General features: G+C 47.4%; 1 protein-coding gene across 4 annotated transcripts in view; it reads left to right on the top strand.

The window, feature by feature from the left end:
- Mylk (myosin light chain kinase) overlaps window positions 1-18818 on the top strand; it is a 247208-nt gene that overhangs the window by 53798 nt on the left and 174592 nt on the right. For 3 of the 4 annotated variants that reach the window (NM_001105874.2, XM_006248434.5, XM_039088119.2), the window contains exon 2: window positions 12733-12900. In NM_001105874.2, coding sequence (NP_001099344.2) covers window positions 12733-12900 — 168 coding nt within the window. Of the gene's footprint in view, window positions 1-4797; window positions 4981-12732; window positions 12901-18818 lie in introns of those variants that run through there. The other variant, XM_006248433.5, reaches the window with a different exon arrangement.

Raw genomic sequence — 18818 nt, 5'->3', positions numbered from 1 at the left:
AAACATGCATCAAAATTCGGACAGAACCAGAGGAAGGGTTTACCAGTTCTGAGCCCTACCCATATGGGGAAGGCTTTGCCATTCTCATGGGTCTGAGGCATTAGGCCCTTGCCATGGCTGTGAGCGTGTTAACAGCACAAGTTCACTAGGACTTCGTCCATTCTTACCCATTGACTCAAGGCTCCCTCAGCTCCTCGTGTGTGTTGATCTATTTTCTGGTATCCCAGGCCTGAGTTTGGTATGGCAGCCCTACATGTTTGTGCACACTGCTCAGCTCATGGGGTTCAGTGAGAAGGCAGGATATAGACTGGTGTGAAGAAGGGCATGGGCTTGAGGAGGGGATGGCACAGTGGGGGCTCTAACAATCCTACTTGACACCCACATTTCTTTCCATAAGGTGATGTATGTTAACAAAATGCGTGAACATTAAGATGTTCCTAGAATGTGTATTGGGAAGCTATGATTACACTCAGGGTTTCTGGTGTGGGCTTTAGTTTCATTACCTATGGCTTTGCTTGCAGAAAGCTTTTCTCAACCTCTTTTTTATTAAGTGGGAGTCCCAGCAGGAGAGAAACCAGGCTAGGCCATTCTCACCATGTGATAGGCAGGTATGTGTATTTGTTAGATCAGTGTGTATACATGTGTGCATTACCTGTGTGAGTCTGTGGTCTGTCTCTGTGTGTGCATGTGTCTGTGTGTGCAAGAGAGTGTGTATTGCATCCTTTTATGACAACCTCCAAGTGCTAGAGATGTGGATGCATGGCTTGTCCTGCCAAGTGTGCCCTCTGCCCTCCTGATACAGTTTGGCTGTGGGCAGCTGTGTGTCTTTCATGTGTGGAGGGCACTATGTAACAGACTGGAGGAGAACTCAGAGGTGAGGGACCAGTGTGGGGTAGTTTGCACATTTTCAAGTGGGAACATGTGGCCAAGTTGCTTACAGAAACCAGCAAGAAATCTGGAGAACATAGTTATTATATGCCTTAATATTTTTTTTGTCAATTTGACCCAAGCTGAAGGTTACTTGAGAAGAGGGAATTTCAACTGAGGAAATGTACCTAGAAGATTGGCCTATAGCCTAGCCTGTGAGGGCATTTTCTTGACTGATGATTGATGTGGAAGCTTCCAGCCTACTGAGGGCAGCGCTGTGGCAGGGCAGGTGGTCATGGGATGTATGAGAAGCAAACTGAGCCAGCCAAAGCAACGGACCAGTAACACCACACTCCTTTGTGGCTTCTGCTTCTACTCTACCTCCAAGTTCTTGCTTTGGCTTTCCACAACGAACACCATGGCAGGCTATGACTACACCCATTTCAGAAATTGATAGACTGAAAAATTAAAGAATAGAGAGGGTGCATGTGTTACACAAATGTAATGTGTAGATCACCAGAACCCGTGTATCTGGAACCAAGCACCAACCGGCCTTTTGCTTGGGACGTTGACTCATAACCCTGGAGGCCTGCTCATCTGCTCCTTTCCTTACGATCTCCTCAGCAGTGATGTAATGCCATGTCTGACAAAATTAAATGGTGTCGTGATTTAGAAGCATCTTAGCTAAGCTTTCTGTTGCTGTAATAAAGCAGTGGGACTAAAATCAAATCGGAGAGGGAAGGGTTAATGAACCGATGCAAAGGAGGGGCACTGCTTACTGGCTTGCCCGCCTGCTTCCCTATAGTACCAGGACCACCCTGGGGTAGTCCTGCCCACAGTGAGGTGGGACCTCCCATATTAGTCATCAATAAAGAAAATGTACTACAGACTTGCCCACAGGCGGATTTGATGGTGGCCTTTTCTCAGTTGAAGTTCCCAAGTGACTCTGGCTTGTGTCAGGTTGACATACGACTAGACAGCACGAGAGTGACTTGTAAATTTTTAAAATTAAAAACTTCTATTCATTTACGAATGCACATGTATTTGTTTAGAAGGTATTTGTGCTTGCCAGTGTAACAGACATTAGCAATACATCACCGAGTAGAGCACGCACGCCCTTTATCCTGGCGTGGCTTACATTCCCCTAGGAAGACATATGGTCTTAATCAAATGCTCACTCCTCTGTTGTGATGTATGGATGAAGACAATGTCAAGGAGTTGATAAGTGCGCCTATCACAGGACCCAGCTTATCTCTGTGGGACCAGAAGTCTGTGGTGTGTGTCTGGTCAACTCTTTCGTTCCTCTGCATTTATTTTTTTAACCTAAGGATGGGAATTTGGAGACTGCTTTTTTATGTAGATTTTCTCCCACATCCCGATGCCTGGTGCGAGTCTTTTAGGGTTAGAGTTAACATTCAAGCTGAGAGCCATTCCATGTGCTTGCGGGAGCCCTCAGGCTTGAGATATATCTTCCATGCTGTTAGCCCCACACGCTGTTCCTGGTCGTGTCCAATTTAAGGCACCTTAAGTCACCAGAAGTCCTGTGTGAGGACTTCTTATAGTGAAAGGCTTTGGGGTAGCTCCTTGTACAAGATCTTCCGAGGTCCTAGGTGACTGGCAGCTGTTCCCATCAGTGTGAGTCTCAGGCTTCTTATTTTTCTGGTCACAGTGATTAATTTTTCCGTCTGGAAGAAGAGATAGGCGGAATCGAGATGTCAATTTACTCCTTAAAGCAGCACAGCATTGCTGAGAGTCAGCCACTTTCCCCTGTGCTCTTGGTGTCTGACGAGGGCCAGAAATGAGAACAGATGGTGACAGAGGGGACTGAGCGATTAGCCGGAATAAGGTTCTAAAGTATGGTCTGGGGACTTACAGTGCGATCAGGGAAGCCTAAGGCTCTTTAGGAGCCCAGATGACTTGTGTGTAGGATGGCACTTGCTTTTCTACTTCTGTCATCTTGCCACAGGTGGCCCTTCCTAGCTGCTATAGGTAACTGTGGTGTCACAGTACGCTAGCTGCAGACACAGGCGGAAAGATCTAATTTTCATTATTAGGCCAGACACGAAAGACAATCTGCGAGTTGGCAAGATGGCTCAGTGGGTAGCACGCTTGCCCAGCGAGCCTGACAGCTTCAACTGGTCCTTGGAAACCACATCAAAGTGATAAGGAGAGGACTCTATGGCGCTGTCATCCACAGTGCAACCATCCCATGTGCTCCCATACGTATATATGGTAACAATACTAAGTAAAATTGTCAGGATTGGGCTGTAGCTCAGTGGTATAGCACTTGTCTTGCCTGTGGGAGGTCCTGATTTCCATACCCAGAACCATACACAACACACACACACACACACACACACACACACACACACACACACACACACACACAGCAGAACTGAATTCTCACTAAACGTTTTTTCAGGATATATATTTTTCTTTCAGAAATATTTATATTGCTGGTCTCTCTCTCTTTCTCTCTCTCTCTCCCCCTCTCTTTCTCTCTCTCTCTCTCTCTCTCTCTCTCTCTCTCCCCCTCTCTCCCTTTCTCTCTCTCCCTCCCTCTCTTTCTCTCTCTCTCCCCCTCTTTCTCTCTCCTCTCTCTCTCTCTTTCTCTCTCTCTCCCTCTCTCTCTCTTTCTCTCTCCCTCTCTCTCTCTTTCTCTCTCTCTCCCCCTCTCTCTCCCTCTCTCTCTCCCTCTCTTTCTTTCTCTCTCTCCCCCTCTTTCTCTCTCCCTCTCTCTCTTTCTCTCTCTCTTTCTCTCTCTCTCTTCCTCTCTCTCTCCCTCCCCTTTCCTCCCCCTCCCTCCCCCCTCTGTATTTTATTTTCACTTGTGTGTGTGTTTGTGTGAATATGTGCCATGCATGTTCTAGTACTTTAGGTCAGAAGTCATCAGATTCTCTGTAACTGGAGTTACAGGCTGTTGTGAGCTGCTATGTGGGTGCTGGGAATTGAACTCAAGTCTTCCAGAAGAGCAGGGAAAACTCTTTAAGTGGTGAGACGCCTCTCTTGGCCCAGAAGGATTGGCTCAAGAATTTAAGGCCAGCTTGGACAACACGGTGAAGCCCTGTCACAGAACTAAAATAAAATAAAATAAAATAAAATAAAAATTATGTTAGCATGTAGGCTTGTTGTCCATGTTATGTGAATTACTATTTAATTGAATACCAAACACTCCAAATCTTAATGATAGCAATAACTTACTCACAAAGGCCTTTTTACGCTTTAATAACTTGAAGGGATATAAAGGCTCTTTGAGGTCACAGAAGCTTCAGCCACTGAGCTGGGAGATCAAGGATGTCGTAGGTGTCATAGGTGTCGGGACATTGCCTCCCCCTTAGGAATCCACCCGCAGCCAACAGGGCTTAAGCTCAGGATGCTTAGTCTGTTCCTTGGGGACTAGGGAAATACCTGATGTCCACGGTAGGGATGGAGGTAGTATGTGCTCTCAGGGGATGGGACAGCACTGTGCTCCGTGAAGTGTCGAGCAGCGTGCGTTCCTGCCCACGTACCAGCACAGGAGTTCTCGGCTGTCTGCCTCCTGAGTGAGCCTCCTGCACTAGACATCCTAAGTAGGGCTCCATTGGCCTACGGAATAAAGAACATGTCTCAGGAAGCACATGTCTCAGGAGCTGGTGGTGATCTCAGGCCAGCTGCGCCAAAGGGTTGGAGTGACAGTCCAGGCCAGATGTGGAGTTGGGGAAGTGCCCAGCCTGTCTGGGGCTCAATCCTCTGCCTCACGGGGTCTTTCCAGTTGCTTTACACTCAGATTGGAGGCTGCAGCTCTGAACAAGTGGAAACCTGTGAGCTTCCACCTCTGGCTCCCTGGGCCTTCCCTGGGCAGCTCTGTTGTGGCAGCCAGGGGTTTCAAAGGTCACCCCAGCTGGGCGAATTAGAACAACAGGTCTCCCAGCAAAGTTGGCTGGCCCACAGAAGGCAAGTTGCAACATCTGCGGGGAGAGTTAGAACAAAGCCCCTTACTTTCTCTGTCTGGCCCAGCCTCTGTGTGCTTGAATCTCCCTTTTCTCTCCATTCTTGCTGGACTTTGGACCAGGGTCTCAGCAACAGTGACGCTGGCCTCGACTGGAAGCTGCGTGGGGAGGCGGCTGCTATCAGGTGTGTCTTGGGGGTAGCCCTGTGTGGCCCTGTCCCACTTTGCTTGGGTGGGTTTTGGTGAGGCAGCCAGGCACAGCTGAAGAGGAGCTCAGTGGAGGATTAAGAGAGATCAGGGTATTTGTCAGGAATCAAGTGCATTGCTGAGAGGCTTAAGGAAGGCAGAGGGAGCTCATCAGTGCCTGGGGTGTTTGTTCTCTTGCTTTTGCCACCTCTGATATGTGCTGTGAGGAGGGGAGGTTTACGGGCAGGCTGCCACACCTGCTCAGGGGCACCTCCCAGCAGGAAAGGTTAGGTATTTCCAAGATGTCCTGTGACTTAGAGCTTCCAAGACTGATCTCATGTGTGTGTATACTTGGAATACCGGAGGGACAGTTGGCTTTTCCAACTCCACTCTGCTGGCTAACTTGACTTTTTGTTCCGAGACTCTGTGTGTCAAAGCAGCGTTCACTCTTGGCAAGTTCCTTTCGAGGTTCAAGAGACGATTAGAAGCGCTTTTGATCAAATTAAAGTCCAATCCACTCAGAGCTGCTTTGAGTGATTAATAAATTGTGTTGCTTGTGGAAACCTTATATGGAGCTTGGCTTTGGCTCAGACGTTAGCTGGCCACTGCTCTTTTGACCTCTCTCTTTGTGGTTTTCTCTTTCTCCTTTGTCTGTTAGTTTGTATGTGGCTGAGTATTGAACGACCCCCCCCCCTGGCTAGGGTGTTTGATCGCAGCTGCTGAGTATTTCCCTGCTAATGTAGACAGTTCAGATACTATGCGGTCCCTCTGGTATTCTCTCGTGCTCACTGGGTTTGATGGGACCTAGGGAGGAATAAGAAGGGTTTGGCTCAGTTTAGTATTACTTTTCCCTGAAATGTGCAAACAGTATGACCGGAATCTTATAGCTGCCATGCGTTGATGAGCTAACGGGGGTGGGGGTGTTTAGCCAATGGTGAGCAGAACTATTTGGCCTGACTACACAGCTTGGGACTTAGATTTGGTTTTGCCCCTGTAACAGAGGAGTAACCTCCCACAGAGGACTAGGTGGTTCTTGGCAATATTGACTTATCTATGTCTTTTCAACCGCAAGCTTGACCCTGTCTTGTCTTCAGGCCAAGTGTGTCCCTTTTAAAATTTAAAATTTTAATGTGTGTGTGCACATACATGTGTGCGAACGGGTGCCACAGTGTGAGTGTAGAGGCCTGAGAAGAGCCTCGGATATAAGCCCTCACTTTCCATTCCGTTTGAGCCAAGGTTGCTGTTGTTTCTCTGCTGTGTCTGTCAGGCTAGGTGGGCCCTGAGCTCCCCAGGTTCTGCCATCTCTGCTGTGTGCCTGGTTTGTACGGAGTCTGGAGATTCAAACTCATGCTTGCAGAGAGTGGTTCCCTTTATCCACTGAGCTACCCCCTTGCCTACATGTGTTTCAAGTGGGGAGAGCATCTGGGACCCTCTGAGATTCTGATGGACCTCAGCAGGTTTGGAGTCATGAGGCCTTGGAGGGACCCTCTGGGACCTGCTTTCACTTCTTTGAGTTCCCCACTGCATTGAAAGGCTGGGGAGGCTTTTGTCTTCTAGAGCAGAAAGGGGAATGTTGATTTTTTTTGTCATTGTGACAAATACCCCAGAGAAATGGTGCGGGAGCAGGAGGGATTTACTTTGGCTAATGGTTTCAACCCTTGGTTGGATGGCTACCTTGGTTTGGCCTACAGTGAGCGGACATCTTGGGAAGGATGTGCTGGACTGAGCAGCTTGTCTCACAGTAGCCAGGAAGCTAGTGCAGAGACAGGAAGATGCCCTTCGAAAGCAGCCAGCCCCCTTTCCTGTGATATTCTTCCTGCTACCAGGCCCCGCCCCCTAGCAGCCCATTGGTGTGAACTCACGAATGTCTGAATCCAGTGTCGAATCAGTGCTCAGGGATTAGACTCAGCATCTAGAAACCAAATCTTGAATTAGTAGTCCCTGGTAGATACTCCAAGCCATAGGAATCACCTCTCCTGCCCTTCTTCCCCTGCCAACTCTCAGGCCCCTGCCTGCTGTGCTTCCAGTTACCTAGGACAGCCTGGACCACCAGAAATCCAGGAGATAGGACGGCCCTCTGCCCCTGCTTTGGTTTCTGCTTCTAAGCTTGGTGACCTTGAAGCTTCGCTGGTTTATCCGGCTTCCTTGTCCTTGTGAAAGGGGATCCCGAGAACCGCCTGTGGGGTTGACAAGATGAAGTGAGAAGGACCACAAAATATAGTCACCATATGCCTTATTCACAAAACACTGCAGCTGGAGGCTGCCAGTGTTCTCTGGCTTTCTCCGTCTAGAACTGTCTCGGGATAGTTAGGCCTGCAGGCCTGCCTAGGCTCCTTGCTGACTTTGATGACAGGGTCCGTGTCTTCAAGGTGAGACACAAGCTTCCCTTTGGGCAAGGGATGCTGTCCGTGACAGGTTTCATTCCCATGGTTTTTATACTATGCTTCTGTCTTATATATACTGCATTCCCCTCACATCCTCGATCCACCCCGCCAGGTTCATATTGTTCCCATTTGACAGAAGAGAAAACTGAGCCAAAGAGAATGGAGGTCCCTTGACCCAATGGTAACTGGAAAGCAGCAGTGTCCCTGAATTTATGGTGATGTTAAAGACGTCTGAGCTTCCCATTGCCTGGGTCGCCTCCACCCCATTTCTAGAGCTACCTGCACCGAGCATTCTGCTCACCTCAGCAGCAGGGGATGAATTGTGTGTGGATGCAGCAGTGCCCTTTCCAGGCTGTGGGCCTAGGTGGTCATGCAGGGTGTAAGAACCTTATTTGTATCCTCCCACCACCACACTACCATGCATTGTACAAGTGCAAACACCACTCCTCCCCACATGTAACTGTGGCACACAGTAGATGCTCAGTTAATATACTCAGAGTGATAAGTATCTCTTTATTCTTCTCATTAATGGGCTTGAAGAGATGGCTCAACAATCAGGATCACATGCTGAACTTCCAGAGGACCCAAGTTTGGGTTCCAGCGCCCTTTCAATTAGTTCACCATTCCTTGAAGTCCAGCTCTCAGGAATCCACTGCCCTCTTTCAGCCTATTCAACACTTGCATGCATGTAGCACACACTCACATAGACACATACACATAAATAATATGTTTCAAAACTTTAAAAACCATAACAGAATATACCAGATCTCTCATACTTATTATAATACTGTTCGCAACAGCCAATGCATGGAATCAACCTAAGTAGTCAACGATGGATGAATGGATAAAGAAAATATAGCATATGTATCCACACAAAGTGGAATATTATTCACCCATTAAAAAAAGAAATCCTACCATTTGTGACAACATACAGATAACTGGAGGACATTATGTTAAGTTTAAGCTGGGTCCAGAATAACAGAAGTGCTTCAACCCATATTTAGAAACTTGAATGATTTCATAGGAAGTAGAACCATGGAAATCGCAGATAGCATGTGGAAGATGCAGAATGAAGCCAGATAGCTGGTCTCTGTTGTCCGCCTTCTCACACTGTGATGAAATGCCCGAGGAAAAGCAGCTTAAAGGAAGAAAGGTTCAACTCGGCTCACAGTTTCACAGGGCTCAACCATGGTCAGTTAGTTCTATTGTTCAGGGACCTAGAGCAAAGCAGGGAGGGTGTCATGGTGCTGTGGAGGAGACTGTAGGACAACCAGGAACCAAAGAAGGACAGGGAAGAAGCCAGGATCCCAGTATCCCCTTTGAGCGTGACCCCCTAATTCCCTCTCATCTTCCACGAAGCACCCAGGGCTCTGCTGCCTCCCAGAAGAGCTGCAGACAAGTGAGCAAGCCTTTCACACACTTTAGTAGATAATCCGAGTCTAAGCCACAGCCAGCACCAAAATGCAGTTAGTTCCCAGGTCCTTTAGCACAGGGAGGCACCTCTGGCTCCAACAACTCATTCTGTATTAATAAAGAGCCGACAGGTGTCCAAGGAGATGAACCTGTGGTCACTGTTAGTCACTGTATCTGATCATGTGCACATCCTGTGCATGTGTTTAATTGTCACTTTGTCAACCAACCTGATGGTTTTGAAATGGTCCCCCTCTCTCTTACACACTCTCTCACACACACTCACTCTCTCTCTCACACACACACACACTCACACACACATGCACACACACACTCACACACTCTCTCTCTCACACACACTCTCTCTCACACACACTCACACACACACATGCACACACACACTCACATACTCTCCCTCTCTCTCTCCCTCTCTCTCTCACACACTCTCTCTCTCACACACACACACACTCACACATACACACTCTCTCTCACACACACTCACACTCTCTCTCACACACACACACTCACACACATACACACTCTCTCTCACACATACACACACTCACACATACACACACTCACACATACACACTCACACATACACACACACTCACACACACTCACACTCTCTCTCACACACACACACTCACACACACACACACAGAGCAACATAATATAAATGTGGAGGATGCTAACTCCCGGGGGGGGATGTTTGGTAGCACTTATTTTTGTTACTTTTTTCTGTATTTTTGAAATTTTTTCAATTATTTAAAAGATTTAACATTTACATATCATCAAATTCATAGTCTTTTTATTTCTGATATGCCCCCATATGCAGCCAATTCTCATGGTTGGATTTTTTACGTGTCTAGTTTTTGCTTTAAGTAATGCCATCAGCATTTTTACACGTGCGTTTGGCTAGCTCAGAGTCTCTCCTGACGACGTATTTCTGTGTGTAGGATTACTAGAAAAAGGAGCGGACACCCTTTTCTTCAGCATCCTCTTGCAACATTGCTTTCCAGTTTATCACGTTCCCATGACAACACGAGCGTGCCTGTCTCACCTGGTCTCACCAGCAGTGTTTGCTTCCTTTTCCTTTGATGCAGTTGCTCCGGTTCACACAAACACGGGTTGTGGTTGACTTGCAGCATGGGCAAGGCTATGTTCATCTGTTTACTCTGCGACACTTGTGTCCCGGAATGAATTCTTATTCTGTGAAAATATTCTAGTCTGGTTTTCACCGCAAACATTGCCTCCTGTACTATCATCCATCTTTTAATGACATGCCTTAATGGGCCCCCAAAATCTTAATCTTAAACGAGATTTTTAAGTGCATGGGAGTCGAGCGGTTTTAACCTTGTACCATTAATGACTGCTGCAGGAGACACAGTGCCCAGGGCACACACTGGACTCAGGTGCCAGTCCTGCCCCCTCTTGTGTTGACTTTGGACAAATTTCTGAACCCTGCACAGGTTTCTAACCCATAAAATGGGATGGAGGGATTAGCTGTTGCCTAGTGCTGTAAGGAGCAAATGAACCGTTTATTTACAGCGTATGTTCCTGACACAGGAAATGTGACTCAGGTACTTGCTTTTCTTGTTACCTCCTGCAGCCAGCCTGGAAAGGAATTTTGTTTGCAAAGCGGATGTCTTATCAGTGAGAGAGAAGCCAGGTTTGCCGGGCAGAAGGCTTGTATTCAGATATGCTCACTAAACATTTGCAGTGAAGAAGCTGCCAAATGACGTGTAATGGGGAGTAATCAGACACCTGCGTTTTAATTTGCTTAGATCAGAGGTTTTTTCCTTCTGTGAAACAGAATGAATAAGAGAGGGAGAAAGTCAGGTAGGCCATATGCACATGGGTGTGTGTGCACCTGTGTGTGCATGTGCAGAAGTCATGGAAGAACTCCAGATGTCCTGTTGTCACTCTCCTTATTCCTTTCAGATGGTGTCTCTCACCTGGAACTAGACTGGTGGCCAACCCCAGTAATCTTCCTGTCTCTACCTCCAGCAGCATGGCCTTGTGCAGCTAGCTCTGTTTGTGTAGCAAGTGCTTTTTATCACGGGTCCATCTCTCCAGACTTTAAACCAGATCTCTCCCTCTCCTTCTCCCTCTCCCTGTCCCTCTCCCTCTCCCTCTCCATCTCTATCTCCCTATCTCTCAAGACAGGGTTTTTCTGTGTAGCCCTAGCCCTAGTTGTCCTGGAACTCACTTTGTAGACCAGGCTGTCTGCCTCCCAAGGGCTGGGATTAAAAGTGTGTGCCACCACCATCTGGCCAAATCAGAGTTCTTAAAAGCTTCTTATCCACTTAATTTTGAGGAAATTTAGGAGGAAAAATTAGGAGACATTTCTATATGATTTGCTTTCTGCTTTGTAAAATGCCTACTCCTCTATGCCCACAGAGCAGCACCATCTTGCATAGCAGAATTGTGGGCATTTTCAGTTTTCTTCTTTAGCCCATGTAGCATGACCCCACCCTCACTTCTGCCACTCATTTGTGTCTGTCCGAGTACAGGCTTCCCATTTGCATAAAGATGAGTCCACTTCTCGGGGTGTTATCATTAGGTTCAACAGGAGGAGTGAGGCCTGGGGTTTCATGAGAAGTGTGTAGTCAACTCTAAGGTACATTTCGGAAGAACTGGGAAAGGTTCTGTGTATCATCACCACAGAGAAGTGATAACTGTCCAGGGGGATGGATATGCTGCCTGTCCTGACTTAGAGCACATGACATCAGAAACCAAGACATCACACTGTATCCCATAAACACCTGGAGTAACTATGTCAATCAAAAATAAAATAATAAAGTAAAAACTATAAAAAATGCGATCAAGGACAAAGGTCTTCCAGACAGTTTGAAACAGGTGAGTGTTCAGTGAGTGACAATTTAAAATGTTATATATTTAGTGTGTGCGTGTGTACGTGTACCATGGTGTGCATGTGGAGGTCGGAGAACAGCTTAAAGGAGTCATTTCTTTCCTTCTACTCTGTGGGACCCAGGGATATAATTCAGGCCATGATGCTTGGAGGTAAGTGCCTTTAGATCACTGAGCTTTCTTACCAGCCCACCAAAAAAGAGATGAGTTATTATTTTTGCACATCAGCATCTTCTAAATTTTCCCTTGAAACATACTTAAAGTTGACTACAAGCAACTCCAAAGAGTTAGATATTGATTACCTCAGTGGGCAACAGTTATTCCTTTTCATAGCAACCCTTTAATCCTGGCTAGTCTTGCCAGCCTGCCGACATATCCTGTCTAGTCCCATATCTGCCTTGGACAGGATCCCAGGCTCAAGGTGTTCTTGGCAGTGATGGCATCGTGTTTTGTTTTGTTTTTTTCTTTTTATCTGTTGATAACGGTTTAGCCTCTCTGGACCTTAGTTACAAAGGACAGAGTCAGCTTGGATAGCTTCTAGTGCCTCCTTCCTTTCCTTAACGCTTTGATCTTCGAGCCTTTGTACATCAGCATGTGGTCCCTGGCTTGACGCCACCTACTCCCACCTTCTCACCTAGGCCCCATCACATTAACCCAGTCTCCTGCCTGTCTTGGGGTCCCAATGCCATTGTTTGTAGCCGTGCTCTCTTACAGTTCAGGCAGAAGCAGCTGGGACACCCCACCTCAGGGCTTCATGTAGCTGTCACTTGATCACAGGCCTCAGAGGACTATTGCAAAACCTACAAGCCATCCAGTTTCCCTGGTCCCGACCAAGCCATGCTCTCTCAGAAGCCAGATGAAGTTCTTAGTGGGTGCTATGATGGCAGGCAGGGCTCTAGGACTGGCTCTTTCTTGTCTGGTACCTTATGTGGAGAAGCCACAGTGAGGCACTCCGGATAGATGCTGACACTACTGGGTCCCTGCTCCTCATAGCTCAAACCAAAGGGCTGGGCATGTGGTTTCCATGAGGAAGCTGGCACGCTGTATATTGTAAGACCTGACTTGCTCCTCTTCCTTTTGTAGACCATGGGGGACGTGAAACTGTTTGCCTCGTCGCACATGTCCAAAACCTCCCACAGTGTGGATCCCTCGAGGGTCAGCTCTCTGCCTCTCACCGAGGCCCCTGCTTTCATTCTGCCTCCTCGGAACCTCTGCGTCAAAGAAGGAGCCACCGCCAAGTTTGAAGGGAGGGTAAGAAGAGTGGTTGATTGGGAGGCAGGGGAGGTTGGGAGTGGGAAGTGTTCCTCACACCTTGTCCTCAGCAAGTTTGACATGGCCAAAAGTCTCCCTTTGGACCTTCATATGAATTGAATGTATACCATCTTGCTGTTTCTTGGTTTATGGTGAGCTTTGGTCTGTGTTGGTGGATTCAGTAATGGGGGGGACCATGCAAACTGACCACCTTAAGGTATTTTGCTGTTGGATGTGTTCTGGATACATGGCCTGGTGTCAGGAGGAATAAGCTCCAGAATCTGGGCTTCTGAAACATGAAGTGGTTTTTCTCCTACGCTCTCCCTGGAAGGAACGGTTTATCAGCTGACCCCCTGATTCCACGCAGGGTAGTGGGATGACAGATAGGATCCTGACTTCACATTGTCACTTTCTGCCAACAAATGTGATCTAGGGCCTCCATTTCTTCTTCCGAAAGTACGGACAACATTTCACGCCTGCTTCTTGTCCAATGGGCGAAGATCGGAACACAGAGGAAAATCTGTAAGACTGGCTGATGCTGTGACCCTGTGGGAAGCCTTTTAGTAAGCTGTTAGGGACTTGATCAACTTTACACAGAGGCGACATGGGCACGAGGGAGGTTATGGTTAGTGTTGGAGATGGAGCACAGGGGCCCCCACCCACGGAAGTTTAGAGGCCTTGGTGTGAGCGCTCAATGAAATATGAGGAATTCGTGTGTCCCTGTGGCTGTCGGTGTGAGCTCCTGGAAGCTGGTGAAGAAAGGGGTCCAGCAGATGTGTCTTGGGTGTTATCGGCCTCACCTGTGTGTAGGGGGCAGGTTTGGCCATGTTGACATTTGGAGAGCCGCACTGATTGTGTATGAGGCACTGACCTCTTCAGTTAGGACCCTTGCTAATGGGTCTCCTCCACCATCTGCATTTCCTTTTCCTTATCAAAAGCAGACCAAGGGGGCAACGTTCGGGATGTGTGTGTGGGCTCCCCAAGCATGAGGCTCTCTTCTGTTGCCCTAAATTTAGGCCACCCCTTCTCATTCCCACTCCAGGAAGAAACCCTGAGTGCTTCCACGGAAGAAGTACTGGTCCATGCCACAGCATTAGTGACCCTTGGAAACATCCTAGCACATGAAAGAAGCCAGGCAGGACAGGACAAAACCACATAATCCCACTTAAACCGCATGTCCGGGATGGCATCTATGAGAACAGGAAGGAGATGAACAGCCCAGCAGGTAGCAGAGAGAGGGATGGGCATGGCTGCTGGGTGTCAGTTTCTTCTGGGATGGTGAAGAGGCTCTGAAACTAGATAGTGGCCATGGCTGCGCGCCTCTGGGAGTGTTCTTATAAAACGCTGAACTGTACACATTATAAAATTTAACAGCCATTTTAGACATGCCTTAGTCAGCAGAACACCCCACCCTCTTACCACACTGCTGCTGAGAGACAGCTCCTGCCTTGGCTTGGCTTCCTCACAGCACATTGAAGCGCCAGCTGCTGCCATGGCTGCCGTTGTCACAAAAGAGCCACATCTTCAGGCTGAGAGCCTTGGAACCTTCATGAAACACTCACCTCGTAGTTAGTGTGCCTACTTCCTCGTACCTTCCACCAAGCCGGGCTTTCATTATGTGAGAAAAACAGAACAAAACAAAAACTGCTGGCTGCATTGAGCTCACAAGAGGCTGGGAAGAACAGCTAGTAAGTCATTAAAAGTGCTTCACGGTGTTACACAGCACTTCTCTGGCTGAGTTGAAAATCACATAATACAAGTTCAATCATCTTGAACAATTTGGTATCGTTTGCTACATTTACCAAGTTGTGTTAGCTTCTGTAACAAAATCACTCAACCTTTCAAAGGTGGTTTATTTTGACTCATGGTTTCTAAGCTTTCAGCCATGCTTGCCTGGCCTGTTGCTTTTGGACCCATGGAGGGGTAGCACATCACAGCAGGATATATGATGGACAAAGCTACACACCGTTTGTGACCCAGAAATAAACAGGAGTCAGGGTCCCAACAGCCCCTTCAAAGACATATTCCCAATGACTTAATCCCCTTCCGCTGAGGCTCCACACTCTAAAAGGGTCTACCACTCTAAAGTGGCCACCCCAAGTATAAGCTTTCATCATGTGGGCCTCTTGGGTACAAACCAAATTCAAATTATACCAGTGTTGGCTGCAGAATTCTTAAAACAGCATTGTCTTGAGAGTATTTGATTTGACTTATGTTCACCAAGTAGTTGACTCTGCATGTTCCCTGCGGCTGTGTGTTCCTTAGGAATCAGCCCATGTGTCTGCCTTGCTGCTTGCTACCCCACCAGGATCAGCCCAGAACACTGCCTTGGCAGGATGCCGGAATGTGTCTGGAAGGCTGTTAGAGGGGGATAGCCACATAGTGCCTGGCTTACTTGCAACAAAAGAAGCTGTGGCCGAAAGGACTCTATCAACACATGTGCTACCGTGACCACAAACATGGAGACATTCACATCAGGGAAGGGCCCCTCTGATGGCCCCAGGATGAGGAAGCTGATTGTGTTGATAACCACAGGTAAAGCTGAGCTCGGGACATCCCATCTTGGTAGCCCCACAGAAATAAAAAGTAAGGCGATGGTGTTGCAGTCCCATGACTTTAGGAGTTGCTCTTAGGAGAAACTTGAGTCCTGAATGCAGGTTCTCACTGGCTTAGCCAGAGGTACCAGTTGCCCCCAAGGCTGCCATTGGCCCCTGCTTGCAGTACACTCCTCTCATTGGGCACATAGCCTGTTCCAGGTCACTTCTGTATCAGACTTGTGTTCCTCACAGCCACTGAAGGGCAGCAGCTTTGAGAACTGGGCTCTCACAGGAGCTCAGTGGTGCCTTTTTGAGATTGTGCTTGGCAGTTCCTCTTGTCCTCTTTCTTACTGAAGCCCAAGAACACCCACTGGCTTTCCCCCTCTCTATTGGGAGTCACCATCCCAAACGAAGCTTCTAGCTTCTTCTAGAGAGATCAGGAGCTGTGCCCTCATTGAAATTCAGTGGATGCCACAAATGTGAGCAAGTCATGAAGGCTATTTTCCCACCACCTCCAGGGCCGTGATTAGCAGTTGGTTGAAACTTGGGCTTATCGCTTTTATTCTTGAAAACTAAAACCAACTGCCCACTCACTTCCATCCCCCTCCCATGCCTACTTTTAAGTAAAAACCTAAATGAACCTTTGATCATACACTTCTTCCTGTCAGCCAGGACGTAGGTGACTTTAGAGTGGTACTCCAATTGTCTCCTTTGGTTCAAGCCTCTCTGGGGCACTTCAGGCCTTTCTTCTCATGGGGTTTGGTCTGTTGTATCTTTCTGTTTAAAGCACTTTTCCACTCCGTGTCAGATACTTTAAGCAGCAAACACACAACCTGTACCCATTCTCTTAGCTGACTCTTATAATGCCTGAAATAACTCCAGAGGCTTCCTCTGCAGTTCAGGGTGGCCCAGTGATACCTCTGTGCTGAAGTCATCCTGTGAGCGTTACAGAAAGCTGTCTTTTTCATGATTAAAATTAAGAGAAGAAAGAAGACATCTTGGAAGCTCTCATTTTCTACCGTACTCTTTGCTGGGATTCCTCGTGAACATAGCCAATCTACCTGTTGGGCCACGTGAAGCACCTCTGCTCGATGGCCCATGTGGAGAACTGCCACATTGGTGGCCTGCTTCCCTTCCACAGGGTCCGGTGTGAAAAGATACTTTCCATTAGCAACAAACATGCAGAACCACCATGAAGAGGGTTTCACTCAAGCCCCTGGGCTCACTGTGGTGGGCGTCCTATAAAGTACTGCCTTGACTGTCTCAAGCCAGATTCTGTTCCAGCCATGGAGAGGTAGAGAGCATGAGACAGCCTACCTTTAAGGGGAAAATAATGGCCTTCATTTGCGATTAGCCAGTAGTAGTATCTTTTCCTCAAAGTCTCTTCCTAGTTTCCATCCATCAGGGAAGTAGACCCTGTATTCAAAGACGTGAGGGACTGCCTGGCCTTCACTGGTCCTCAGGGGTCCTAGTGTGGTTCAGAAAGCTATGCGTACACAACGGCAGCTGGGAGTGTGTGTAACTAGATGGTCGCAGAAAGTCTATCTACAGATTTGCTGCTGGGGCTGAGGACTCTGTGGGAAGAAGGGAAATGGCGTTTCCATGGCCAATGGGGGTCACACATGTACTCCTAGTGTTGTTACCCTCACCTGGGTGACACCCAGAAGTGCTGTGCCAGAGCTTTGGCTCCTGGGCCTCGTGCTTCTTGCACCATTTGAGACTGGCCTTGCCTCCACAGGTCCAGTCTAATCTCTTGAACTCAGTAGCTGTTTCCTGTTGGTCTTCGAGCCTTGGAAGTAGCCCAGTGTCTGCTGCATGATTGTGTGCTCAGTACATTTTTGCTTCGTTGAGGACACCAGGGTGGGCCTGTGCCTGAGCTTCCAGCCATTTTCAGTCACAGCGGCTCTGAGCTCGTTCTCAGTTCAACTCCCACACTCCTCCCCATCAGTGTCATGGAGCTCTTGCTTTCCCCCAGGCTATTCCTGGATCAAGACGCACTTCCTTGTCCTCTCCATTTTATTGACTTAGATTCTACTTCCTTTAGACCACTCTTCTGAAGTATTACTCTTAGGTATCTTATTACAGTACTTAAGAGCCATGTTTGTAGGATGCGGACTGTTACTGAAACTCATAGAAGACCAGTCATGAATAATAACTATAGGAAAGACTTGACCACTCTAGTCTTGAAAATGTGTCATTCGGTAATCTGTGCCTGCGTTGAAGAAAATTATTTCATTGCTAAACTGTTATTAATGGCACTTGATGCCAGACCTGCAAACCTGAGGTTGGTCCCCAGGCGACACGTAATGAAAGGAGAGGACCTGGGCCACACACCCTTGAGGCCCCCACAAATAAAACAAATACATGTAATGAGAATTCAAGGAGATTTTAAAGTTCTCTGCCTTGACGTTTTGCTCCTGCTTTTCAGAGGTAGCAACCATCAGCAGTTTGGGTAGATATTCAGAAATGTTCTATGTGAATATGACATCCATCTGAATATCCTCTGGTGGATACCGGGTGTGTATGTTGATCTGCCACCTGCTGTCCTTCCTTAGTTCTGCTTCTCATTCGTTTTGCACAGTGGTAGACCGACCGGTGCAACTCATGGATGTGCGTGAACTTTCTCGGCCTAGATTGCATCTGAATTTCCCTAATGCTAAAGCATCAGTTTACTACACTCCACCCATTTACATACATGTCGTCATTTACTGTCTTTTGCTTCTTTAATGAGAGTGAGTTCTTTGAGGTCTAGATTTGCACTGTTGACTAGGACCGCCACTAGTCACACGTGGCTGTCTAGTTTACAATAATGTTGCTTAAATAAACATTCATTTAATTTAATTGAAATTTTATTTCCCTGGCCATACTAGGAAAATACACATGCGAGCCCATACATGTACTTTAAGTGTTCAGTGGTTGTGTGAGGCTAATAGCTACTGTGTCAAACAGCACGGATTACTAAGTATTTCTGCCATCACAGAAATCCTATTGGACGTGTGTAATCTAGAGCGTTCTTATTAATTCAGCTCTTAGGCATTGGTGATTTGCACCTAAAAGATGTGTTTTTAAAAAATATCTGTTCTTTGCTGGGGTGATGGCTCAGCAGTTCAGAGCATTTGTAACTTTCACAGAGGTCTAGAATTTGATTCCCACTGTCCACGTGGCTGCTCATGAACTGCTTGTAACTCCAGTGACAGGGGATTCAAATCCTTCTGACCTTTGCTGACATGTTCATGGTGCACCTACACACACCCAGGCACATACACATATTCATAAACTAAATAAGGATTTTTAAGATAGCTGTTCTACTCACAATAAAAATGAAACACTAGCTTCTTGAGGTTTTATTTAAGTCATAAAATGTGCGCAGAGGTTAATGTC

Source organism: Rattus norvegicus, chromosome 11, assembly GCF_036323735.1.
Source record: "Rattus norvegicus strain BN/NHsdMcwi chromosome 11, GRCr8, whole genome shotgun sequence".
NCBI classification, from domain to species: domain Eukaryota; kingdom Metazoa; phylum Chordata; class Mammalia; order Rodentia; family Muridae; genus Rattus; species Rattus norvegicus.
Note: the sequence above shows the minus strand (reverse complement) of the source record. Positions and strands in the feature narration are given on the sequence as shown.